At 41.1% G+C, this 27,890-nt stretch overlaps 1 protein-coding gene across 2 annotated transcripts in view; it reads right to left on the bottom strand.

Moving 5' to 3' along the window:
- Positions 1 to 985: 985 nt before the first annotated feature.
- bmi1a (bmi1 polycomb ring finger oncogene 1a) overlaps positions 986 to 27,890 on the bottom strand; it is a 28,073-nt gene continuing 1,168 nt past the window's right edge. For both annotated transcript variants that reach the window (XM_084326161.1, XM_084326160.1), the window contains exons 2-10: positions 24,687 to 24,820; positions 23,762 to 23,858; positions 22,765 to 22,820; positions 22,048 to 22,098; positions 21,527 to 21,635; positions 14,188 to 14,233; positions 5,915 to 6,013; positions 3,669 to 3,749; positions 986 to 2,457 (exon numbers count right to left, since the gene is read on the bottom strand). In XM_084326161.1, the coding sequence (XP_084182287.1) occupies positions 2,092 to 2,457; positions 3,669 to 3,749; positions 5,915 to 6,013; positions 14,188 to 14,233; positions 21,527 to 21,635; positions 22,048 to 22,098; positions 22,765 to 22,820; positions 23,762 to 23,858; positions 24,687 to 24,798 (1,017 nt within the window). In that variant the 5' untranslated portion in view covers positions 24,799 to 24,820 and the 3' untranslated portion in view covers positions 986 to 2,091. The remainder of the gene's footprint in view (positions 2,458 to 3,668; positions 3,750 to 5,914; positions 6,014 to 14,187; positions 14,234 to 21,526; positions 21,636 to 22,047; positions 22,099 to 22,764; positions 22,821 to 23,761; positions 23,859 to 24,686; positions 24,821 to 27,890) is intronic.

Here is a 27,890-nt window from a genome sequence, read left to right as displayed (position 1 = left end):
TATTTAAAAAATATATTAAATAGTTTCAGGTTTCACTTTCACGCTACAGCACTCATTTAGTTTAAGTCCCTCTGAATTGGTGGATAACTCGTTTGTTCTTCATATATCTTAATGCAGGATATGTCCTTATTCATATGGTCTAACATAAATAGGCCTAAATAAATAAACTGAACATGGGCTGTTGTCGTGTGTTGTCCATTTTATCAATATAAATGTATTAGGTTAGCCTATTCCAGACAAATATAAATCTCTTCAGTATAAAGATTAAAAAAAAAAAAAGTTTATACCAATAGAAATTATAGATACTATGAGTCTAACATATAGACCAATATAATAACTTATGTTCGATTTAAAGGTATTCTCTCAACATAATTAACAACAGTCCTTGGCTTTTGATTCGTGATTTGAACATTGACAGATTTATTTTTTATAATCCTAATAGATTAACACTCATAATAACGCAAGAAGATAAATTGGACTTCTTGACAAGGTCAAGCTAGGCGGGATGGTATAGAAGTGAGGGGGAACCTCTTATGTTTCATTATACTCCACTTCTTAGACCAACCTATACCAGTTCTAATTTAGACCTATACAGTTCAGTAGCACATGTTCTATGCTTGAAATGAATCAACGCATAAGCTGGTATATGTCCCAATTAAATGTGTGCGATTTAAACATGAAGATGGTACAGGCCAAAGGTTGGTCTGTAGCCTATAGCTGTCGGGCCATGCGTTTTGTTGCCCGTCAATGGAATGAAATCAATGCTGATCCCACACGAGACATCTGTGCATTTAGGTTCTCCGCATTGTCTGCCTACATTATTCTGCCATTTGGAGAAGAAATAATGTAATTAAAATGCAAAACACCACAAATAGGCTATATGGAAAAACAGGCATGGGAACAGATAAATTGTGAAAAATATACAAAATAAAAACCATGGGCCTATCTTCTGTAAGTGTAAAATGTTTTATTTAGATGTTTTTATACTGTGCAACAGTAACAATACAATAGTTGTCCATACAATCGAGCGATACAAATATACGGAAATTACGAGAGACGTCAAAACATCCGTCGTTAATTTGAGCGTGAAATGAAGTTTGAGGAGCTTGTTTTTGTAAGAGCCTGTCTTTCAGATTAACGTCATCGCTGATTAAATATGCATTTATTTCTATATTTACATGTGGACCCCCCCCCCTCTACAACCGATCACGTGTTAAAAGATGTTGAGGAGATATACAACTGGATTCCACTGCAGCTATAATGAGAAAATCTCGTTTCCAGTAATACAAATAAAAAAGCGAATTAAAGCGCCGTCTAGGCCACCGTCCCATCGGAATTCTTCTCGATAGGCCTATAGGCCTAGTCTACGTCACGTTCTCCTCCCGAACAGGCTTCTTTAGACAACAAAACACGATTATTTCTGACACACTTGGAAAACATGTCGAACTGATTTATAGGCTGGAGGAAAACACATAACCGTTAAGAACAAACAAATGAAAACAAAAAAAAGGAAAAATAAAATAAAAGGTTAAGTGTTTTCATGAGCATGCATGCATGATATCCGACTGACAATTTGAAACAGGCTAAACACACTTAAAATAAGTCATATGATATCAACACATATTGATTAAAAAAAAATCTGTAAAAAGAAAGAAAATAATATAAGGACTATCTTCAGTCACATCTGTAAAATAAAGTCATTTTCGAGGGGGGATAAATGTTCCTCATTCTCCTCTAACTTTTTATACACAGTCTTAAGCGAATGTCGCCCTTCAAAAAGATATAGGCTATAGCCTACAGCAAATCCCAGTCCAGTTCCTTTTTTTGAAATGTTTCACTTTCCACTACATTAAACGTACATATTCGAACATATTCGATAATATTTATAACAGTAATAAAAAGAGAGAGAGAGAGAGAGAGAGAGAGAGAGAGAGAGAGAGAGAGAGAGAGAGAGAGAGAGAGAGCCTCTAACAACAATGGAACTAGGCTACATTGGCATGGAAACATAGCTGAGCGGTCTGGCGTTGGCTGTCCAGCCAGGGGGGTGGGAGGGGGGCCGGGTGAGGGGGGGGGGTCCCCGACCGCTCCTGATCATCCGGAGGAGGCGGACGAGCCGTTGAGAGATGCCTTCCTGGGCTTGCCGCCAAAGGGGTACGGCCGGCTCTGGGCCGACGACGCCGGCGTGGAGGTGGAGGCGCCGTTGGAGATGTGCTGCGGGGGGAACTGGGGGCGGGGGGACTGCACGGGCGTGCTGGGGCTGGGCATCGAGGACGACGTGGAGGGCACGCCGGCGGGGCTGCTGGCCTTGTCGCTGGCCGAGTCGCTCTCCGGGCCGGATCTGCCGGTGCTGTTCTGGCCCCGCTGCTCCTCTTCCTCCTGCAGCTGCTGCAGCGTGTGGCTCGTCTTCATCTTCTTGCTGTTGTGTCTGACGCGGTACTTCAGGGGCAGCGGGCCGTTCTGGAACAAGAAGTTATCACCATCAAAATTATTATTATTATTTTCTTTTTAAGAGAAAAATTCTTCATCTTTATACCTCTTATACACAGGCTGTGGATCATGGGACATACAAGTCACCCATGCTATCATCCCAGTAAAATGATAATTTCTCAGTAAACCCATCATTTACCATATATATTTATCCACATCCGTCTGTATACCTGCATACAGACCATAATATTATTTTTTAATATTCAGAGTTAATTATATTGTTTACACCATTTTTTTTAACCTATTTATACCTTTCTACTAATATACCTGTACCTCCCCTCCCCCATGCTGCTATGACGCATACATTTCCCCAAGGGAGGAATATCTCATCTTATAATTCTTTTTACACACATATATATATGTACATACACCATGGCCAGTATGACCTACTACCATAGGGTATTTATACCTGTATCGTACATATACTCTAACTCTGTACATACATCGGATTGTCATTATTACTCAGTAGTACTATAGTACTACTATATATATTACTATTGCTTATTGTTACATTTACACTCTGGTTGGCTGCCAAACCTATTTTCGTTGTGCTGTATATGAGAATACATTTTAATAATCTTTTTTACACAAACATAGTTAGTGACATTACCCACAAATAAGTACGCTATAATCTGCATATGTATTTAGTCATTGATGAGAATAACAGGTATTAGAAAGAATAAATAAATCAAGGAGCTATTGCATTTTTTACATTGGCTGGTATTGTGTCGTCCACAGCAGATAGAAGTCACAGCTAATATGAGCATTTTGTTTCAATAAACAGAGACCTTCTAAAACAACCAAGACTACAGTAGAAAATAAGAATAAAAGAAAAGGAGCCTCACTATCAGCATATATCCTCACAACACAATGCAAACCATTTAAATAAATATACAGTTAGGATTAGTGGTACAGGGCCATTGTAGTGTATAATCACAAGGTATTTATTAATATACCAAATTCAATCAGTGGATTAGTAAATATCACATTGGTGTTGGTTTGTAAATATTGTGATTTTACCATATAGTCATTTGACAATATAGTCATTTTACCAATCTATGAGGTCAAATTGAATAAAGCTTTAATGTAATGTAGATTTAATATAGATTAGACTGAGAACACTATGAATAAATGGAACAAAGAAATTATTACTACACATTTAATAAACAAGAGCCTCTTACCCTTCTCCAAGTATAGATGTATGCTATATCCATTAATGTGTAGTAATCTTTCAGTGGCTCATCTTCATACATCACCTCAACCTATAGGTGAAGAAAATACAGAATCATTCCCACACAAAGAACACAAATAATAAAACACCATTGATGTCATAATGATGACATCACACATGGCCTTCGACATCAAAACGCCACGGGACAACATTCAGAATGTGTTTCATGATCAACCATGCGTTTCTGAATGAAACAGGCCTCTGGTTGAACAACAACCAAAGATATTGGTCAAACGGAGAGTGACAGTGACAGATGTTTAGACCAATAAGATAGTGTGGGATTATTTCTATATTTTGACATGTAACCCCTGCACCCCCATGGAGGAGTATTGGTAATTTCCAGGAATACAATTTTTTTTAATTTGAATAAGAAAAATATACGTTTTTCTTTTTGGCGTTGGTGCATAGCTGCACAGTACACACCCAGAGGAAACAAGACAAAACATTTCTTCATGGAAACTTTAACTTGGTCTCAAGTCAACATCACAAGGAAAGAAATATTGTTTTCACCAACTAAGCTGAAAGGGAAATTCCACCATGGGCTTTCATACTAACTCAACACTCAAAAAAAAAAACAGTGCTAGGAGGAGATATCCACAAAGCTTACTGCACAGGTGTGGCAGAAACAAAGAGAGCTGCACTCTCGCCACTTTCTCAATCAACACGAAATCCCCCTTCAGAGACACAGCTTTGAGGAGATTCACACTCTGCCACCCTTTGACAGTTTTATTCATACTGAACAAAAATATACACACAACACTGGCACCAGCTCCAGCGGACATTCCTGCAGTCAGGATAATCTGTCTGTCATGTGTACCCTCCCCCCTCTTCCTGATCCTCCAATAGCATCAGTTGCTTTCCTCAGACAAACTCCCTGAAAACCTGAGGTGTCTGTGGCACAATGAACGCTGCTCATGAGAGTGGCCTTGCGTTGTCCCCATCATAAGCAAGACCATGCGTGGTAGGGGTGGAACAGTTCACAAAATTCACGGTTCGGTTCGTATCACGGTTTTGGTGTTACGGTTTCCGGTTCGGTATACATTGTTTTTAATAATTTTTTTAAATGTAACACTCCAAAAATACCAAAAAAATCAGCATAAGATATATAGCCTAAAAAGAATCCAACTTTTCAGTTATTCTCAAGAACATAGTCATGCAAAAACTGAAAGAATGAGGCAGTTTGACATCAGGCACATTATATTGACAGTGACCGGTTAGAGCTAGGAGAGATTTTGATACAGCAAGAGGGGCATTGCTGATTTAAACACGCAAGTTTACAGCGGTTTGTCTTAAATAATGTTTGGCACACAAAGACCGAACTGACTGAAAAATATAGGCATTTGACAAAATATTAACTTAGTGCAAACAAACAAAAGAATTCTATTTTTGTGGCCACATTATAGTTCGTAACGTTAGCCTAGCTTGCGGCTAACGTTATAACCGAACAATACACACATGTCCCGAACCGTGGAGGTCGTACCGAACGGTGTACGGTTCGAATGCGAACCGTTCCACCCCTAATGCGTGGCCATCGTACTGTTTAATCAGCCTCTCCATATGTCACACATTATTATACAGGCCTGTGGATACAGTAGATGCAATTATCTACCCACTACTGACATCTACCCACTACTACTGTCCGACACTGTAGTCACAGAAATAAGCTCTTTGTGTAAAGTATTGTTTAAATTTTTGTAAATTTTTGTTTGGTGTATTTATTTCTTTATTTTTAATGTGTGGTGGGGGGGTCAAATTGATGTCACCCTCTTCCCAAAGCTATGATGCCACGAAAATGAGGATTCTACTAAGGAAAACACATTTGTAGGGCAGAATTACATACTACCGAATGAGCCAAACACTGCTGTGGAGTTTGAGGCGTGGTAAAAGTAGAACTTACTCGCCCCATCCTTAAACCGTTTCAATGAATGTCAAATCTTAAATGTTATCCAATAAAAACAATTTAAATGATACACGGTTCTTCTACAGAGTGGCAAGTTTCAGTTTTACTTGATTTAGCAAAACGTGACTGATTTTTCAGGAATAAAAACATATAGGATACGTTTGGCCGTCTAACATTTTGGGAAATACAATCAACAGCCACACTGTATTCTGCTTATATTACATACATCACGTCATCGAGACGTATATACCAGCACACGTTAACATGAGTAGCAGTTAAACTTGATGTGGATTTACCTGGTAGGTGTTAGGGATGTCCATTTTACTGCGCAAGAACTTCCTCAGATGCATGACTGTCATGGCCGCTGGACACTGGAGGTACCGCTTGTTGTTCGTCTGCAGATAATAACATTGAAATCAGTAAAATCTAATTGGACGTTGGATAATAACATCACATCCTGTGCACTGGTAAACAAGAATATATAGTGGAAATACATTTTCTAAACAGAAACTGAATAAATATGAAAAATAAAAAGTATATATATTATAGAAATGTAATTATTGAAACGTTTTTAAATATATTTTTTTAAAGAACATTGTAGAGGGCAAAGGTTGTTCCACCTTAAAAGCAGATAAAAAAAAAAAGGAATCCCCACAGAAGAGCTTCAACTCCTGTGGCAAGACAACCACCTTATAATGCTTTCATAAAAGAAAAGTGAGTTGAGATACATTGGAAACAAACCGACAAAATCAAACACTGTTTTCACAGTGTTGACAAAGAGCGTGTGGGAGCTGGTATCTCACCCTCTGTGCTCCCTGGAGCTGGTATCTCACCCTCTCTGTGCTCCCTGGAGCTGGTATCTCACCCTCTGTGCTCCCTGGAGCTGGTATCTCACCCTCTCTGTGCTCCCTGGAGCTGGTATCTCACCCTCTGTGCTCCCTGGAGCTGGTATCTCACCCTCTCTGTGCTCCCTGGAGCTGGTATCTCACCCTCTCTGTGCTCCCTGGAGCTGGTATCTCACCCTCTCTGTGCTCCCTGAGACATAGCAAGGCTACAAAAATGTATCTGAGCCACAGAGAGAATGTGGGACTAAGATATAGTTATATCTCAGCCAGAGACTAAAACAGAGTTATATCTATCTCAGCCACAGAGGGACTAAAACAGAGTTATATCTATCTCAGCCACAGAGAGACAAACAGAGTTCCATCTCAGCCACAAAGAGACTAAAACAGAGTTCTATCTCAGCCACAGAGAGACTAAAACAGAGTTCCATCTCAGCCACAGAGAGACTAAAACGGAGTTCCATCTCAGCCACAGAGAGACTAAAACAGAGTTCTATCTCAGCCACAGAGAGACAAACGGAGTTATATCTCAGCCACAGAGACTAAAACAGAGTTCCATCTCAGCCACAGAGAGACTAAACAGAGTTCCATCTCAGCCACAGAGAGACTAAACAGAGTTCTATCTCAGCCACAGAGAGTAGGGGTGGGAATCACCAGTTTTATCACGATATCATACGATACAGATTCTTTGGACAACGATGCTATATTTGCCGAAATCACAAAATCTGCCACGATACGATTCGATTCAGGTGCCTGCGATCGATACGAGACGATATCATTTGCCCATTTAACATAATCAGTAACATTTAGATCAACTCAAAAAAGGCAATGGAAATATCATTTGAAGTTTTTATTTTTGAGCTCTTCCAGACATTTAAATGAAAAACAATCTATTGTTTTTATACAAATAGACCTCCTGTTTACTGTAAAGTGCCAAGTTTTGATATATTGAGCTTTAAGTTCAATTTTTTTGGAACTCAACACACAACCTAAAACCCCTCCCCACTCCCTCTCCCAAACTGTTCCTACAATTGTTTTATGTTGCATGATGATCATGTATACATTTATTATGCATTATATTTTTTATGTTTAAATATCAACATTGTCTGTCCATCCTCAGTAAATACTATCAATATAATATACTCCTCTGACTTCATCTGGTCTTTCCAAAGACGCAAACACGCGCGCACACACACACACAGAAGGGATAATGCCCCCTCCCCCCGTTTCGCAGTCCCCACTAATGGACCTCTGCTGTTCTCTCTATTCCTCTGATCAGGGTTAGCTTAGCTTACTTAGTGTAAGCAGCTAACGTTATTTTAAGTCTTTAATTAACGTGGGCATAAAGCAATGGCAAGGATGCAAAGCATGTTAGAAAATAGATGCATTTGACCCATTGCGAGAGAAAAAAAAAACAGACTTATTTTGGGACCAAATAGGCGGACTCTGCTGTAACGTCTACACACACGGACGTTCCACATGCTACTGCTGCTGTTGTTGAGCATATGAGATTCACCACAAGATTTTCAAAATAAGAGCATCGATATGAACCAATCTTTTTACGTTGCCTCAATCCTATTGGATCGTTGATCTATGTATCGTCCCAGCCCTAACAGAGAGAATAAGAGAGTTCTATCTCAGCCAGAGACTAAAACAGAGTTCTATCTCAGCCACAGAGAGACTAAAACAGAGTTCTAGCTCAGCCACAGAGAGACTAAAACAGAGTTCTATCTCAGCCACAGAGAGAGACTAAAACAGAGTTCTATCTCAGCCACAGAGAGAGACTAAAACAGAGTTCCATCTCAGCCACAGAGAGACTAAAACAGAGTTCTAGCTCAGCCACAGAGACTAAAACAGAGTTCTAGCGCAGCCACAGAGACTAAAACAGAGTTCTATCTCAGCCACAGAGAGAGACTAAAACAGAGTTCCATCTCAGCCACAGAGACTAAAACAGAGTTCTAGCTCAGCCACAGAGACTAAAACAGAGTTCTATCTCAGCCACAGAGAGACTAAAACAGAGTTCTAGCTCAGCCACAGAGACTAAAACAGATTCTATCTCAGCCACAGAGACTAAAACAGAGTTCTATCTCAGCCACAGAGAGACTAAAACAGATTCTATCTCAGCCACAGAGAGAGACTAAAACAGAGTTCTATCTCAGCCACAAAGAGAGACTAAAACAGAGTTCTATCTCAGCCACAGAGACTAAAACAGAGTTCTAGCTCAGCCAGAGATTAAAACAGAGTTCTATCTCAGCCACAGCGAGACTAAAACAGAGTTCTATCTCAGCCAGAGACTAAAACAGAGTTCTAGCTCAGCCACAGAGACTAAACAGAGTTCTAGCTCAGCCACAGAGAGACTAAAACAGAGTTCTATCTCAGCCAGAGACTAAAACAGAGTTCTATCTCAGCCAGAGAGAGACTAAAACAGAGTTCTATCTCAGCCAGAGAGAGACTAAAACAGAGTTCTATCTCAGCCAGAGAGAGACTAAAACAGAGTTCTATCTCAGGGGGCTTTCACACTAGCCATTCGGGGTCGAATCAGAGCACGATCGCACCAAAAAAGGGTGTGATCGTCCCTGATGAGAACGCTCCCCCACGTCCCCGGGGACGCTGATTCGCTCCAAACCTGGACCGCTGGAATAGGTGGTCTCGGGTGCAAACCAGCGTCCCCGACGACGGAGCGGGGGGCGTGGTGTACAAGCTTGTACCAAAACACGGAAGAGGCTTGTTGTATCAACTTGCTGACACACACGTCATTACTGTAATGCTTTCATGCTTGCTTGAATTTTGGGCAGATAAAAAACATACAGCAACAACTGGACAATACCCACAAAAACGATATTTATGGGCAATTTGGCGAGTTCAGACCTCAACCAAACAAGCATGTTGAGCCTCACAGCTCAGTGGATGAAAACATGAATGGTAAATGGTAAATGGCTGCTTTTTTATATAGCGCTTTTATCCAAAGCGCTTTACAATTTGTTACTTACATATTACCCATTCACACACCGACGGCGGAGGCAACCATGCAAGGTGCCAACCTGCTCATCGGGAGCAATTAGGGGTTAAGTGTCTTGCTCAAGGACATATCGACACGCTGCCCAGGAGGAGCGGGAATCGAACCGGGAACCTCCGGATTGCCAGACGACTGCTCTACCTCCTGAGCCACTGTCGCCCCTGAAGCCACGTTACAAGTAGGGATGCACGATAATTATCGGGTCGATATCAGCAATTATGACGTCATCCCGATAAAATTATTGATAGCTCCGATAATATATAATATATTTTTTGGTTAAAAAAATGCGGTGTGGGTGGATTGGGATGAAGGGCGTTTGTTTTTACTGTAAGCTCCTCCCGTTTTGCCAGTACTGTGGTACGACTGATAGCGTGTGGTTTAGGAAGAGGGAGTTTTTCACAAATCCAGCGCTCCCTTTCTCATGCCTGGCTGTGACATAGTCACGTAACTTTCAGAAGCAGCGCGGATAGTAAACAAAGATGGCGTCAGTAGTGTGGGACTTTTTCAAAGTTTCAGAGGAAAACAGTTTGCTTGCTATTTGTAACAAATGCAATGCAGAAGTTCCACAAGCTATAAGGGCAACAAGCTATAACACATCCAACATAATAAGTCACCTGCAACATCACCACCGCTACGATGGTGTTAAAAGCCTACGACGACGCGCGAGCAGCTAAAGCTGCTGCAAATCTAGCCCCTTTCGTGACTGTGATGCAACCCTTGGTTGAATACGCAGTCACTTATTGCTCCGTAGTAGCCAGGTTAATTTGCACCACCAAGCACTGCTTAAAAGCTAGCGGTGGGTCCAAAATATATCAGATATACATTTCAAAAAGGTACCCAGCGTTCCATTAGGGTTTCACACACACACGCGGCGGGGTTAGAAAGCTCAGCGTTGCTAATAAACATTTTTAATAATTTTTATAAATGAGTAAAAAAATCACTGAGCTAGCCTTGGCTAAAATGGCTGCTTCCGCATTTTACAGTAGGAGCGCCGTGATTGCTGGGCGCACCAGGGCAGACACGTGACAAAGCAGCCAGCAATCACAGCACGTAAGTTTCACCATGGACATATGGACCGGTGATGTTTGTTTGGTTTATTTAATTCTTTTTGAGGCGTGCTGTCCTATAAATGCCAAGTAATAGTTGTTTCATGGACCAAGACCACAACAGTCTCCTCTCCTATAGTGTCAAATGTTTTATCTGCTGACAAAGCACAATACCTGTTGGCTTTTAGTTCACTCATTGTTCAGGGAAACACATTGTTAACACATTGCCCGCCGGGCATTGTACCCATCTAATGCCCCTCTCTGCCAGCGCTATAAGTCTATGGAGTGGATCACCTTCTTTGCAGGGCTATAACTTTTTAAATTGTATTGCTATATTGACATTACTATGGCCCATTCAACATCGATTATCTATCGTTCAGGATGTGGGAACGTTATACTTTTTCATTCATACAAAAATACCTTCTAGAATATAAGTGTTTTTATCGTTTTCTGCAGTAATTCCTAGAACGTGAGTTATAGGCCTAAACGCATATATAGATTATCGATTGCATATATAGTGTATCGATTGCTATACACGCTATATTAAAAAATTAAACTGTATATGATCGGTATACGTTATGCTTCATCATGCGTGGAGGAAAGGGGGGGGGGGGGGGTCGTTTATAATTCCCAGATCATCAGTAAATGCTTTATGTAGTATGGTGGATATATTGATCAGATGGTTTGCAAACAAGGAAACTCACAATTGGGTTGAAAATAACATTAGTGTCCTCTTACCGTGCGCCAATGAGACTGGCGGTGAAAGATCCCAAGTATAGGACGTCGATCGCCTAGGTCCATCTCCGGTTTGTATGTCGCAATAAACGCCCAAATCATATCGATTATTAAGTTTAGAAAGCGATCCATTATGTACATTGTGTCTGTCGGGAGTCATGCAACAATATCTGACGGCCGGATGAATTTAATCGACGCACAGCCCCCATATCCTGTTTGCCAGTGTAACTCGCCCGACCATCCACCAGGCAGCGGTATTGAGCCGTCGTTGCCTTCACCTTTAGGGTCCAGCTGGAGCATCGCAGGTGTATATATGAATTATGAATGCCATGGCGAAAAAATGAAATATTGATCTAAAAATCGCTGCACAGCGTTATTGGCAGAATGCGCATGGCGGGCAATAACGATTTAAAGCGTTTCCGGCACTGGATGTGTTAATGACATTGGCGGATTGTGAATTTTGTGATTGACTCAAATTATATTTATTTGGAAAAATAAATAGTCACTTTATTTGAAGAGTTGTTCATAGTAGTAACGCTCATGTCATGATAAATCTGGTTAGGTCAAGACTACAGGAATATACATTAAAAAAAATTATAATACAATAAATATAAATATATTATCGGTTATCGGAATCGACCTTGAGGAGCAGAAAGTTATCGGTATCAATATCTGGGTCAAAATCAATATTGTGCACCCCTAGTTACAAGCCCAAGACTTCCCTGGCTCGCATTAGGCCTGGCAATTTTTTTTGCCATTGTGTCTATACATTGGTTTCTTGTTCGAATGCATTTATTTCTATAGACCAGTGACATGCAATATAATTGACGCAAGCAATGGGCTAACGTTAGGTGCCAAGTTATTCCATAAACAGGCTAAGCTAACTAGCGTTAGCCGCTAACCCAGGAAACGCTCAAAGCGGACTCCACGACAAGTTCCATTTGTGAGAAAAGGGCGTGGGTTATATTGATAAGGCTTGACAACAGAGGCTCAAAGATAACTTCATATTTATTAGTTATTCGTTTCTTTATATCGGGCATCCAGTTTCCATCACCGTATGTTCAACTCTTCCTGTGCCGACGTTCGAGAGTGACATCATCGCCTACGGCAGCTTACACGCTCAAAACGCAAACCGTAAACAAAAACCGGAGCGAACCAGACTGCAGTGTGTACACAAACCAGAGGGGGAGAGTTCGCACTCAGGACGGAGCGGAGCACCCGTTCCTAATGAGAAAGCCCCCTCAGCCACAGAGAGAGACAAACAGAGTTCTATCTCAGCCACAGAGAGAGACTAAAACAGAGTTCTATCTCAGCCACAGAGAGAGACTAAAACAGAGTTCTATCTCAGCCACAGAGAGAGACTAAAACAGAGTTCTATCTCAGCCACAGAGAGAGACTAAAACAGAGTTCTATCTCAGCCACAGAGAGAGACTAAAACAGAGTTCTATCTCAGCCACAGAGAGACTAAAACAGAGTTCCATCTCAGCCACAGAGAGACTAAAACAGAGTTCTATCTCAGCCACAGAGAGACTAAAACGGAGTTCTAGCTCAGCCACAGAGAGACTAAAACAGAGTTCTATCTCAGCCACAGAGAGACTAAAACGGAGTTCTAGCTCAGCCACAGAGAGAGACTAAAACAGAGTTCTATCTCAGCCACAGAGAGACTAAAACGGAGTTCTAGCTCAGCCACAGAGAGACTAAAACAGAGTTCTATCTCAGCCACAGAGAGACTAAAACGGAGTTCTAGCTCAGCCACAGAGAGACTAAAACAGAGTTCTAGCTCAGCCACAGAGAGACTAAAACAGAGTTCTATCTCAGCCACAGATAGGCCTTTCACACCAGCAGGGCTCCGTGCTGGTGCCCAAACCTAATCTTGAACCGGCCGGCGCGTTCACACCAGAAATTATTTGTTCAGAACATGAAAAGTCTGTGCTCAGCTGGAACCGAAAAATTGTTGTTTTTTCCTTGCGAACCGTGACATCAGTGGGCATGTCATATTCTAGGCTGTGAAGACAAGCATAAACGGGGAAAAGTAGAGGTTCGTTCGGCATTGCACTCAATCGATCCATTCAACAGGAAGCAATTTGCAACAGATTTCAAAATGAGATTAGATTAAAATGTATTGTTATTATACAGCACAAGTACAATACACCATCCAACCAGAGTGGATAAATAAATGCTTCAGAAATAATTATGTGTGGAGAGAGGCTTAGTGAGCCTCGGTGCGCAAGCACACACACACGTACTGTATATACGTTCGAAATTAATTGTTCCAGCAACGTAGGCATCTATTATTCTAATGACTTGTTTTATTGGGTATCATAGTAGTAAGTCCTACTGTAGAACATGACATATTAGCATGATGATTTACACACTTTTTTTCTTCATTAATTCATGCATTTCTTTATCCACTCTGGCTGGGTGGTGTATTGTATAATGACGATACATTTGAAATCGGATCTCATCTTGAGATTGCTACCTGTTGAGTGGATCAGCATGGTACAATGCTGAACCTCTGAAGCTGTTTTATATACGGCACATTTTTCCACCGTCATGTTCATATGGTTGTGTTTACCTCCGCCTGAGTAACGCCCCCAGTTGATGATGGTGGAACGTTGGTTCTCCTTAAATAGGTGTAAATGCGGGCTGGTTCGCCAGAGAGCACCAAGGTTCAGAGGCTCCAGAACAAAGCCAGAGCTTGAACCGGAGCCCCGTCTGTGTGAAAGGGGCTAGAGAGAACCTGAGACTAAAACAGAGTTCTATCTGAGCCACAGATAGAATGTGGGACTAATAAGAGTTCCATCTCAGCCACAGAGAGAACGTGGGACTAAGACTGGGATTAAGCACCTTGGAAAAGGCACTATATAAATTCAAGCCATTATTATTATTATTATTATTATTATTATTATAAGATAAGAGTTCTATCCTACCTGTTCTTTAGACTGTTTGTCCTCAGCTTTGCCAGCCACTTTCACCCTAGAAACAAAACCAAAGGAAAACACACATTAGCACACTGTAACCATGAATGTTGACCTTCATGATAGTTTATGTCAGCCAGTTAAAACCTTTTCAGTCTGGCTGGAAACGGAGTCAATTCAGCCTCAGGACCCAGGCTCTAGAACACAGTACTGGTTCGTTGGCGCCTCAGCAGAAACAAGCCTGCCTACCCGTTTTACTTTAAGAAACACTGGCACATGTCTTTATGTAAAACGATGCAACTTTATCAATTTTATAATATTTACATTTCAAGCACTTGCAGTCATAAATATAACAAAACAGTATGACTTACATTCTATTAAATTACTTGGTCATAAAATGTAGAAATTCTCATAATGGAGGAATGAATGAATGAATGAATGAAAACTTTATTTAACAGATTGCAGAATGGGTACAATACAGTACGGCTCAATACATACAATTGTTAAGGGGATGCAGACCTGAGAAAGACGTTTGTCTTGTTTCCATCAGGGTCCCCCATTTTCAATTCATATAGACATTTATGACATACATAACATACATGACATTTATGGCATAGGGACATATAGGTATTTAGTACTGATACATTTGTGACATAGGCGGTATTCAAATATACAGTACTGTTACCCCTAGATCCTGACAGAGTATATACATATGATGGGGAGGGGACTGTACATTAGGAGGGGGTGGGTGGGTGGGAGGGGAATATACATACGGCGGGGAGGGAATATATACATGCGGTGGGGAGGAGACTGTCTATTAGGAGGTGGTGGGGGTTTTGGGCATTTACGGTGGCCAGTTTCGAATTGCAGCCTCCCGTAGGTGCTCTTTAAGGGCGGTTTTGAATGTGGGCAGGGATTCACATTCCTTTACAGCTTTGGGTAGGGCGTTCCACATTGTTGTGGCATAATTGCGAAACGTGTTTAGTCCCTTGTTTGAGCCGAATCTGGGTTTAACATGATTTGTTGAGCTTCCTCTGGTGTAGTGGTTGTGGTATTCACTGACCTTTGGGAAGTATTTTGACATGTACATGGGCACCCCGGTCGTATAGTGTATCTTGTAGACCAGGCCCATTGCAAGTTGCTGTACTCTGTCGTCTACTCTAAGCCATCCTAGGTTGGCAAAGTGGGCAGGGGTGAGGTGGGTTCTGGGGTTCAGGTCAAGTAGTAGTCTGACCAGTTTGTTTTGTGATGTTTGTAATTTTGTTTTAAGCGCCTTTGAGGTGCTTTGGTACCATGAGGTGCACGCATAGTCATAGTACCCTTGAATGAGTGCTCCTGCCAGAGTCCTCAGGGTATTCTTGTTTACCAGAGAGGAGATCCGGTACAAGAATCTAGTTCGTTGGTTGACTTTTTTTATTACATTGGATGCCATTTTGTCACAGGAAAGATTTGCCTCTAGGATGGAACCCAGGTAGGTAATTTCGTCTTTCCTTGTGACAATATTGTCACCCACTGTAACTGAGAAGCCGTCGGTCTTGCTGAGTTTGTTATTTGAACCGAAGGATGCTTTTTTGTCATCAATAAGATGATCAATAATTATCTGAAGAACTTCATGCATGTATAGACACTACACAGTGTATACTGTCCATGTTAGTGTACCGGTCTCCAGATTTCATGCACCAGGCATTGCCTTTATGAAATATTTTCTTTTTGAGACAATAATTTGTTTTGCTCATATGTGACTCAGATCCGTTTTTCTTTTCATGACTGTGTGAACAGCACAATTCACATAAAATCTCATATTTTCACATGTGGTCCATGAGACTGTCATGCAACTTTTAGGTCACTCTAGACTGACATTTGTCACAATTATTTACATCCATCTTTATTGCTCATTTGTGCTGCAGGTCAGTACAGGAGCATGACCCTACACTGTCTGAAACCTTTTGTCTGAAACTAATGTGTTTTTGCAGTCCTTCTTGGCCAGGTCACTCTTGTAAAAGATATTTTAATCTCAATAAGTTTATCTGGTTAAATAAAGGTTAATAAACACTGCAATGCAATCTGATATATATAAAAATGTGAATAGCCAAACAAAAGAATATCCGATCCGAGCAATAAATCAGAATTGACTAATAAGGCTTGCAGTGTGAACGCAGCCTATGTGACGTAAGAAAGACCAACAACTAGGCCTGCCGCGATAAGCAATAAATCGATTAATTGCTGCGATAATTAAAATGAATGCAATGATTTTGACGGGCGCGATTAATTGCTATTTGCGCGTTTGTTTTAATGAGGCGGAACCAGTGCCGCTTGTCAGTCACTGTCCGTGTTGGGAGGCGGGCCGCTGACGTTACTAGAGTACAGCACGGGAGCTCCGTGGGGCAACGCCACAGCTTAACTACATTTCTCAATAGTGTTGCTCCTTTTAACCAAGTAGCATTATTTGTAGTGTAACGTTAGCTATTTTTAGACCCAAGTAGTTACTCGCTACTGCCCGGAGAAACTGGACTGCTAAATAAAGATGAAAGATAGAGCTTTGATTCTCATTCCATGCTAACAACATTAGCTAAATACCTAACAAACGAAATACAACGTATAGCATAGCTACAAGTACAACACAGAATAACGTTAATACAATTACATGCATCATTGTTTACAATGAACGGGTGGGGCTAGTCAAAGGACTGGACACAGGGACAAGTTAAACATGAATTAATTTATTATAACACTCCGGTAGTTTCGAGTCGTGCTGCAGTGCTTACGCACCACAGCTATTCTATTATATACTGCTTTGACGCTTCCTCCTCATCGTTGATTGCCTGTAGTAGCTGCATCTAACGTTAGTAGCTAACGTTAAAACTACCTAAAGTTAGTTGTTCACCAACAATCTCAACATTTGTTATTAGCTCAAAAACAACCGGACGAGACAAGTTGTCGGCTCATATGTTCTGCTTAGGATAATCACAACAATACTTCCGGTCCGGTCGGTGGGCTTCAAAATAAAAGTCTAAAACCGGAAAAGACGGAGCGGTGGGCTTCAAAATAAAAGTTTGGGGAAATACATTTCTCAAAAAAAATTCTCTAACCGGTCGCAATAATATCGCTTATCGCGATATTTTCGGGGGCAATTAATCGCCCAGCAAAATGTGTTATCGTGGCAGGCCTACCAACAACACACACAAAAAAGGAGATGTCAGACAGACTTGTTATGCAAGTCGTGTGGTTCTCAAACCGCTTGAGTGCCACACAGCCACACTTTTAGGCAACTCATATCCACGGCACACACCGCGGTGTGGTAGAAGAGGAAGCACAACGGCAGCAGATGAAATAGAGTCCATAATGACTGAAGGAGGGTTTGAGTGTTTGATGACATCACCGCCACCATTTACATGTAAGACACCGATATTTTACCTCGACTGTGAGGACATTGTTATTAACCCTTTCACTACAGAAGGTTAACACTTTCTCATGTGGCAGTGAAAGGGTTAACCTTCTGTATTGTAGCAGTGAAAGGGTTAACCATTATTTGGCAGTGTGGCAGTGAAAGGGTTAAACAAAACAATACTGGTGCCCCTAGGACAGGGCTATTCAACTGGCGGCCCGCAGGCGGGATGATTCTGACCGGCCCGCAAAAGATTACATGATAATATAAAAAAAAAACTTTTACACGCACAATTGAGCCAAAAGTCACTCAATTAATGACAGATTTCATTGATAAATTGAGGGAAAACTTTGCAAGTCGATTTGATGAATTTGACATGCCCAGAGAATTGATGCATTTTGTGAGCAACCCATTTGCCAATGTAGCTGCTATTTCCACAAAAGGACAAGAGTTCCTTGCATCACTTCACATTGATGAAGGTCTCCTGCAACTTGAAATAATTGACATGCAAGCATCATCTGCTCTGAAGCAGGCACTTGAGAATGAATCCACCACAAAATTTTGGATAAAGTGTATTCATGTCAACACATTCCCCAAAATAAAAACGCTGGCAATATCTGTGCTAACAATGTTTGGCTCAACATACACCTGTGAATCCAGTTTCTCTCACATGAATGCCATTAAAACAAGCAACCGTGCCTCCTTGACAAATGAGCATTTGCATCACTGTTTGCGGGTAGCCCTCACTTCCTATGAACCCTCTTTCTCTGCCATTGCCCAGTCAAAGAAGTGCAATCTCTCTCATTAGATGTGTGTATGTAGGCTAGGCCTGTCTGCCCCCCACCCCCCCTGATGTTTGAGAGTTAAGAGTGGACAATAAGTGCTAATAAGATGCTGTGATTTGCTGTTGTTGCACAGACATGAAGCACTTTTTCATAAGCTCAGCTGCACTATAAATGTTTTTTTGTTCAAGTGTTGATGCACTCGTTTGTTTTTTATTTTTATATTGAAATGTTGAAGAGGAGATGTTGCAGTTGTTGCACAGTCATAAATGAAGCACTTTTTGCAGGAGATGTTGCAGATGTGGCACATAAATGAAGCACTTTTTTTTTTTTTTAACTCTTTAAATGCCATGCCTGGTTTTCCATTTTACCGCTTGAATGCCACCATCCGCGCCAATGTTAACGTTAATATCGCCTAATCTATGTTTTAAATTATGGCTATGTGTCTAATCTGCCCATCGCATTATCAAAGACTATGTTCCAGACAGTGCTGTGAAGGCAGATTGTTTTTTTATCGCGTCGTTGCCGTTTCAGAGCAGTTAGAAAAGCCCCCGTTTTGATATAAAAAACAACTCATTCTGGAGCATTCTATGAAAATCGTCTTTTAGTGGAATATTCCACAACGTTGATATTCGTCGGCCTTTTTATGAATCGTTTTCAAATAAACGCTAGATGATCAATATTATACGTGCACGCACGCACATTACGGCCGCGCGCGGACAATCGCCTTGTTGATTTCCTCTCGGACTTTTACAGTGAAAACGAAAGAAGAGATTTCACAAAACAGCTTATAACTTCATCAAAATTACTCTGATTATCCTACCACTGATAACATAGAGTCCTTACCTGACATCAGATGGTATCCAACTGGTATATTCCAATTCCTGATCACCATTCGAAAAAATCGATACGTGTATGGATCCAACGCGACACAGTGGTTCTCCATGATCCGCGGAGATCTGAGGCTCCAGAATGAACTCTAGTAACCCCGGCTGGATCAGTGAACTGGAAAATGTGGAGTACCGGATTTTTTTCCCCATTCATTTTCATTGAGTCCATTCCAAAATCACTTATGTCATCTGGGAGACGACAGGGGGCGCTTTTTTCCACAGTGATCACCGGCGCAGCTCGGCAATACTCGGGTAGGCTCGGGTGATGCAATAATTTTTCAGATCGCAAAAAAAAAAAAAAAAAAAATATTCCGAGAAATCTCGTGAGTGGCTAGCAACCACCTATAAAAAAACACGAGAAATCTCGTGAGTGGCACTGAAAGAGTTAAGTATACTACTTTTGCAATGTAGTTAAATAAAAGTTGTGAAAATGTGGTTGCGTGTTGTGTCAAGTGTACATATATTCATAGCACGGGGAGGCGCCGTGGCAGTCCGGCCCCTGGCCCCTTGGGTTTCTGACAATGTGGCCCCCTGAACAATTTAGTTGAATAGCCCTGCCCTAGGATAAGAATAAGCTCTCAATGAAGAAACCCAAACCCATTGCCACGAGTCTAAACAGTTAACGCTACGAACCTACAAGACTAAGCATGTAGAATAACGCCCATAATGGCCCCCAAAATTGCCAACGCCATATTCTTATAGAAATTTCACCAAAAGCCTAATATGATCTTATATGTAATACAAAAGGACAAGGCCCAAAGGGGTTTTAAGCTGAATAAGATGTCTGATGTGTTTGTTTGGTTCATATTTAACTCATTGGCTGCCAGCTATTAGCCTTATCCTGTGGTAGCTACTGCCACGCTGTAAACGATGGGAGTTAGTCACCTTGTTTGTAGCTAAATCTATATTCTATAATTATAGCCATGGATACAATACTATAGTCATTTGACATTGAGTTTCTTCCGGTCAAAATGCAAAAGAGAGATAATTTTTCCATCCATACGTTCCTGTGTCATACCGTGGTGAATATAAGTATGGTTTTAGAGCGGTCTAGGGTAATTCATGAAATGCTTAGTTATGGCAGTATACGTCGATTCCATTGTAGACGTTGCCGTTTCTTGCCTGAAAAAACGCTATTGTTCCGGAATCAAATCCACATTATAGGTATTATGTTCCATCATGAATGCATGAAAGGGGGGGGGGGGGTGGGGGGGGGTCGTTTCTGATTATTTGATTGTCAGTAACACTAAAAACGGTTATCAGCCCGATCAGTATGAAAGCATTGCAGGATCAAGCTAAAATTGACGTCAAATCGCCCTTACCTGTGGCCGGGAGTAATCCAAAAAGAATATTCATTGTTTGATCGCCATCTGGTATATCCATGTCCATTTGATCGACGGCATAATTCACCACAACATATGGATCGGAGATATTTGACGCGCTTCAATGTAACCGGCAAAACCGTTCGTCTTGCCGGACAAGGAAAAATTTAACCCGAGACCTGGGGCCGTCCCACAGAGAAAGATACAAGGGTAGAAGTGGTGCTTGATACCGCCGTCTAGCGTGATGCGGCCGGTATTGCACCTAGGCATTCTCAATGCGATTCCCAATGTTAACCCCGAGTCAGTGGGCCTGTAATGAATAGAAATATCGAATAAAAGAAATAACAATCAAATAACGAGTATACTCGTTGTTGGCGTTCAACGATTGGCGGCCAATAACGAGTATAATAGTCATTGGCGGGGAATGAGTTAATGAAGTCAATGTCGTTTTTGTTTGAAGTTACATTTCAGCGCCCATTAAGTCACTCTTGGATGCATTATAAAACATGATGTGTTTGAAGTTAATGTATCCGTTACCACCCATCGGCAATATGAATCAAAATGTTTCATTACTTTTCTACAATGTTGTTATAATGCTGATACAATATCACAACATTAAAATATGGAGGATAGAGAACCGTTGTGTTTTTGACAGTATTATTAAACACAGAATTCATGTTTTGATTCTATGTTACAGGATTTTCTCTGGCTTGCAGAGCTGTTTTAATGGAAACGTTGATGTTCTGCATGGAATGGGGCTGTGCAACCTTTAGAAACAAGGTTCCTGTAAGACACATGAGTGCAAGAGGCACTATTGGAGCTCACTCACATGTAATGAAATGTTCATTGGATTTAACTTTTTTCATTGTTAGGTATAGTCAGACAACTTTTTTATTTTTTTATTATTATACTTATTTTTTTAGTAGGTGAAAACTTGTGTGAAGTAAAATGCAACTAGTGATCTTCCGTTACCTGTTCTGGTCAAAGAACTCGATGGAGAGGCTGATGATCTCATCGTCTGTGATGATCCTCTTGTCTTCGTCCGCCACCTCCCCGCGGTCCTCGTTTGAGCCGTTAGAAGCTAGGGCAAATAAAATAAACCAATGATAAACGACAAACGTTTGATAAAAATTGAGGAACAATGTTTATTTTATTTTTTATTTTTTTAAGTAAAAAATATAAATAAAATATATGTATATACACAGCCCTGTTGAAGTTATACAAGTGTGTAAATCCCTCTTAAAACACAAAATGTATAGAGTATATACTGCATGTAAAAGAAAAGCACCCACTAACTGAAAAAAGGGGGGGGGTTGGTAACCCCTTAAAGAACATTTATAAAAAAGAAAGGTAATAATATTATCAATTGAACGGAGCATGTATGGAATGATATTTAAATATCTGGAAAATACAAATGAGTCGTAAGCCTGTCAATTTTTCAAATCACATAGCAACTCTTGTGACTAAATGCTATATTTTTCTTTTTAACTCACCATCTACAGTAGGGTGCGCTGCGTAGAAATCTCTCCTCCTCTTCATTTCATCTTCAAAGAAAAAAGGACAGAAGTCGGTTTAGTTTTGATGTGAAATGTAGTTTGAATCTAAAACACGTATATCCATGACCCCAGTTCCCTCTAAGTGTTTGTGGCAACGGGGGAGTTCCATTTAGTTTCAGTTCCCCCCTCTGATACCAGCTCTGTTGCCAGCTTCAACCCTGGTGCTGGGTGTAGTACCATAACTTCTTATTTAGGATATTTCATTGTGATAACTCTGTACATCAGATTAGTAGTACTAATTCATATATTTTATACACAGTTTAATCACCATACATTACCATTTAGACTCAGAATTAGCCCCAAAAATGTGGTGCTTTGTTATAGATTCACATGTATTGTCATCATACAGCACAAGTACAGTACAATGAAAAGAAGTTTGGCATCCAACCAGAGTGCAAATGTAACAGTAAAGTTCAATACTTATACTTTTACAATTGCACTTGATGCCAAACTTCTTTTCGTTTTACTGTACTTGTGCTGTATGATGACAATACATTTTAATCTAATAATAAAAAAGCACCACATTTTTTGGGGTCTAATTGTGAGTCCCTGCTGCGCTGCCACCATGCTGGAGGAGAGGAAACGCTGATACAGCAGTGAAGTGAGAGGAAACACAGTATGCTAATTCAAGGGCCAGCTGTTCTGCTCTCTTACTTTTGAATAGGCCAGGGACCAGCTTGTAGACAATGTCCTGGAGAGTTTTGTCAGACCTGGAGAGAGAAGAGAAATAAACAGGCATGTGACTCTTAACTCCAAAAAGTGAATAGGAGGCACAAGGTGGGATTTCAGGATTCAAGGTTTGACCTCCACAAACCGGCGGTGGCCCTGACAAACAAAAGGAAATAAATAAAAAACATGTGGACAAGGGTTGCAGATTCTTTCTTCACTTAATTCATGAATAAAAGTTCTCGGGTGAAGTGATGAGCCTGGAATGACCGCTGGAGTTCTATACCCCCACCTCGTAAAAAGGTTTGTTTACACACTTGTTCTTAAAAAAAACCTGCAGTCAGAAAGCATTTTATTTTTACTTGTGGTAAAATAGCAGGGCTGCAAACAGCTGATTTCTCCAGTTTAAAGCCATGTGTTGTCAGAAGCAGTAATCTACATATATAATGGCTTGCTCAGAGAAGTGGCTGGACAGATGTCTTGCAGCGTTGCAACGGGACAAACCGGTTATATGAAATTGACACATGTCAAGGACAGAAAACTCAAAATAATTAACGTTACACCAGCTTGTCGGATAAGAGCCGTTTACAGCGTTTCAATGCAAAATATTTTACAGGGAAATAGCAAAAACAACTATTCTCCATTTGTATTTCACATCTCCAGCATCTAATCTGTCATCTCCGGAGGATAGAAAAATGCTAAAATGTCTGCAGTCGGGCATTGACCCAAAAAACAAGAGCCAGTGGTAATCCAAACGTTTGTTTAGTCTACTACACTGTTCCAGCAAGCATGCTAAACAATGATTCCTTGATGCAGTCAACACACACACAGAGAAATGAAGGCTTTGTGCAGCGGAATAGCAAAAACAAGAGCAAGTCTAAACAATGACATGAAAAGCAGAGAAAGTTCTATTTAAATTTTTAAAACAGCTTTCTGGAATGTGACTAAGAAGTGCGAGGGGAAAAAAACTACAAATAATACATACCTAATGTTGAGGAGAGGTTTGGTTTTGTGGACTTGTACATCACAGATGGGACAGTATTTGCTGGTTTCCAGGTAGCGGACAATGCACATCTTACAGACTGCAACCCACACACAAAATAACCATGACTATCATCAATGTGTTGATAGAAAACGGTAATCCTTCCAGATAAAAAGCATGACTTCACTTCTGAATTGATTATGTTAAACATTTTGCTGGGGAAGAATGTACTCTGCAGTATACTACACAGTGCAGCACAAGTTTAGCTGTATGAGTGTAGACACAAAGGCCTCACAAGCAACAAATGTTTTTAAAGTGACTATAGCGTGTTAAAAGGGTGCTGTATTTTTTGTGTGTTAAAACAAGTGTTGAATAGCTCTACATTCCGACAGCCATCACTGATATAGTGTCTGGTCAGTAACATGGGTCTCTCAGTCCCTCCACTCTGCAGTAAACACAAAATAAATTGTCTGGTATCCCTTCCCACTTTATCCAATCAGGAGAGAAGCCTAGATATTTTTACTTATTTCAAGAAATCTCACCACGCCAAAATTTGCTGGCAGATTATTTTACTTGTTGCAAGCATTATTTTTGTTTGTATTTTTTTTTTTTTGTCAGACCATTTTTGCAGTGCAGTTCTTTCCTGGTTGGATAAAGTTGAGTTTACTGCAGAGTGGAGGGACTGGGAGACCCACGTTACTGACCAAAGAGCTATTATTTTAACATGTAGACCACTTATTTTAACAAAGAAAAAAAATCACATTTAAGTGACATGCAAAAGCTATACATGTACAGGCTTCAGTGCCTCTCTTATTCTGAATAATAAATCCTTTAGCTAGCATAACTGAAATCCAAAAATCGCTTTAAATTAACCAGTTGCATCAGTCAAAAAAGTTGTCACATCACGAGAGAAGGATAATATACTCACACGAATGTAGACATTCTATGATAGTTGTCGCGTCTATGAAATATCCGCCGCACAGAACACACATGAGATGAGGGTTGAGCTCCGTGATCTTTATCCTGGTGGTTCGGTGCATGGTGGCGGTGAAGAGGTCCGTCCTGTCGGAGAGCAAAGCAGCGGAATAAACCAAAGGTGCGAGCAAAACAAAACAACGCTGAGCAAGTCAGGCTCGTCGTGAAGCCATTTGGAAAAAAGGCCGTTGTGTTGTTTGCGTGTCTGTGTTAAAGCAACAACAATAATTTATGCTAATACTATAATAACCAAGGGACGGAGCTCCGTGGCAGATTGATCGGCACTATAGTGACGGGCCACCGGGTGACTAGAGGAGGACGCGGCGAGGACAATGAATAATCATAAATCAATCACCTCCATTGGAATGGATCGACGATCACAAAACTTCGAAAATGTAAAACCCGTCGTATAGTATCTTAGTTTTGTGACGTGGTTTAAAGAAACATAACATGCCTCTCTCTACTCTTAGTTCATTTTTGTTCTTTTATTTTTTAATCACACCACGACGGTAACGGTAAGATACGATACGACGGTTTGAAACGGAAGCCTCGAATAGATCCAAGTTGAGTTTCTGATTGGTCCGGCGTTCCAACTACAGCAGCCGCAGGCGCCGCCCACCGATCCTGTCAATCACGGTTTATTAAGAGATGATGATTCAATGTTGGATTATTAAAAATACCAGGAGGGTGACACGAGGCGCGTGTCCGTGGCGCCTAGACGTTCATTCGTCGCGTCAGGTGTGCAGCCAAACATGGGAGGGGGGGGTCTTACGGTTTCTATGGCAACTTCATTCACACACTGGCACCTTGCCAGTCGCCAATAACGGATATAATTTGTCCAGAGAATAAAATCGCACAACCTATTGATGATGTGGCCCATAATAACATGGGACATTATATTAATAGCAGACCCCCTGTCCCTTCTTCGCGCAGCGACTCGGCGGCCAGGCTGCCGACAGCACGGCTGCCATTTTGTGAAGAAAACCAGTGTCGTTGGAATAATTGGCAGCAGGGTTTCCCTCCAAAGGAAAGTAGACGACATGCAACGCGTTTTCACTCGGCTCCCCAATATCACCCGAACAACAGCACGGTGTCATTGCGCACATAGTATTATTCCAAATGATTTTTTTTTCTCTCAATCGTTCAACCGTTTCCGTGTCGCCGCCGCGCCGCGGAGCGCAAGTTATCAACATTCAGCACCGTGCGATAACAACACGGCTCGACGCGCACCACAGACTCAAGCGCACGTACACGACCACACTTCTGAATTTTGCGATATAATATTGAATTAACAACACTATAACAATACGCCCGCGGCTTTGATCAACCAAATGGTGGCGACACTGAAAGCTGCACACCGTGAAATATAGTCAAAGTTTAGCATTCCAAAGTAGACCGTTCTCTCAGACCTGATACACCGACTACATTTCACCGTGCATGGTGTCGCCACTGTTTGGTTTATTATCTTGTTGCCGAGATTAAAACAGGAGTCGAGATATAACCTCTAAACATCTCGACCCACGTGGGCTGGAAGCATAAAAAAAAGGGCAATAATCAGCGTCATAACAACTTGGATGACAGCCAGCGCACGTTTCTGAATCATCTGAGCCGAAAACCAAAAACTATATCAATGGTATATATAATACAGACAACAAAATAGCACGAACATATGTGTTAGGCTCACAGATCTCCCCGGTACCAATTTATAGGACAGTTTCTGAATAAACTGTATAGGCAAGTGTGGACGCTTTAATGAATGGATCCCACGTGGATGATATAGGTATATGGTGTGATCTTAACAGCATGCCTGTTACGCCATTAATCGATTGCATGACTGGTGTTGTTTGCACAACTGTTCTCGCTCTGCTGGATATAGGTGGCTGTCAGTGAGCACACAACAGTCATCTACCAAATATCCACAGGCATAACAAGCTACTTTCTTGCTGCATGGCAAGGAGCCACTAAGTCGAAACGCAGACAGTTTAATGCATTACGGAAATTATATCCCAAAACAACTACCCCGCCAATCAATCAATCAATGGCGTGCGTCATATATATAGTGCCAGATTAGTCCAATTTCAAGATGGCATTGGGAATGGAAACAGGGTTCAAACAAAACATCTATGAATATTGCGTATCTGTCAAATGATGGTTAATTTGCGCTCTAATTAATGGGTCGGCAGATTTGGCAGTCCAGATTAAATTCATGACGCCACCAACAGGAACATAAAACCACCCCCACCCCGCGTAGAGATAAACTACAACGTTCATCTTGGTTTATAGTGGGACCCTAAAACAAACTATAGTGCCGCCCAGCTCGTCCGGTGAAGAGTGGTCCTCTTTACTGTTCCACCACCACGGTTCTTGTTACATGCAGACCAACAGCATCTGGAAATACCCCCAATTAAAAACCAGCCGAAGCTCCGTCAAGTCTTGAAATTCAAACAAGAGACCATGGTGCCCAATTGACTGTATATGCCTGGAAATATGCTGAAATCCGTTGTACAAACACAGAAGGCAGTACTGACACCGTGCACTCTCAGACAGAGCTATGAAACCACCTGGAAATCTATTGACGGACAAGAAGAATAGCGCGTTAAAAAAAATATGTTTACCAAATTAACCACCATTAACAAGATCCAAATAGCATGCATAGCCAAAATTAATTTTACTCGAGACTTCTCTCCCACCCACCCCTAATGTACAGTCCCCTCCACATCATATACTCTGGCAGGATCTATGGGTAACAGTACTGTATATTTGCATATCGTATGTCACAAATGTAACGGTACTAAATACCTGCATGTCATGTATGTCCCTATGCCATAAATGTCATGATGTCATGCATGTTGTGTATGTCATAAATGTCACTATGAATTGAAAATGTGGGACCCTGATGTAAACAAGACAAACGTCTTTCTCTGGTCTGCATCCCCTTAACAATTGTGTATTGAGCCGTACTATATTGTACCCATTCTGCAATCTGTTAAATAAAGTTCTCATTCATTCATTCATCATTCATCATTCACGGAGGACACCGGTTGGCTCTCTGGACATGATGAAAGAACAGCATGAGCCACAGTCAGTTCAAAGGTGCGAAAAGGAAAAATGTCAAAGTCTACACGCTCGCATATATCAATATACACCCTTAAAAAAT

The sequence above is a fragment of the Notolepis coatsorum genome, assembly GCF_963971535.1.
Source record: "Notolepis coatsorum genome assembly, chromosome: 12".
Classification (NCBI taxonomy): domain Eukaryota; kingdom Metazoa; phylum Chordata; class Actinopteri; order Aulopiformes; family Paralepididae; genus Notolepis; species Notolepis coatsorum.
Note: the sequence above shows the minus strand (reverse complement) of the source record. Positions and strands in the feature narration are given on the sequence as shown.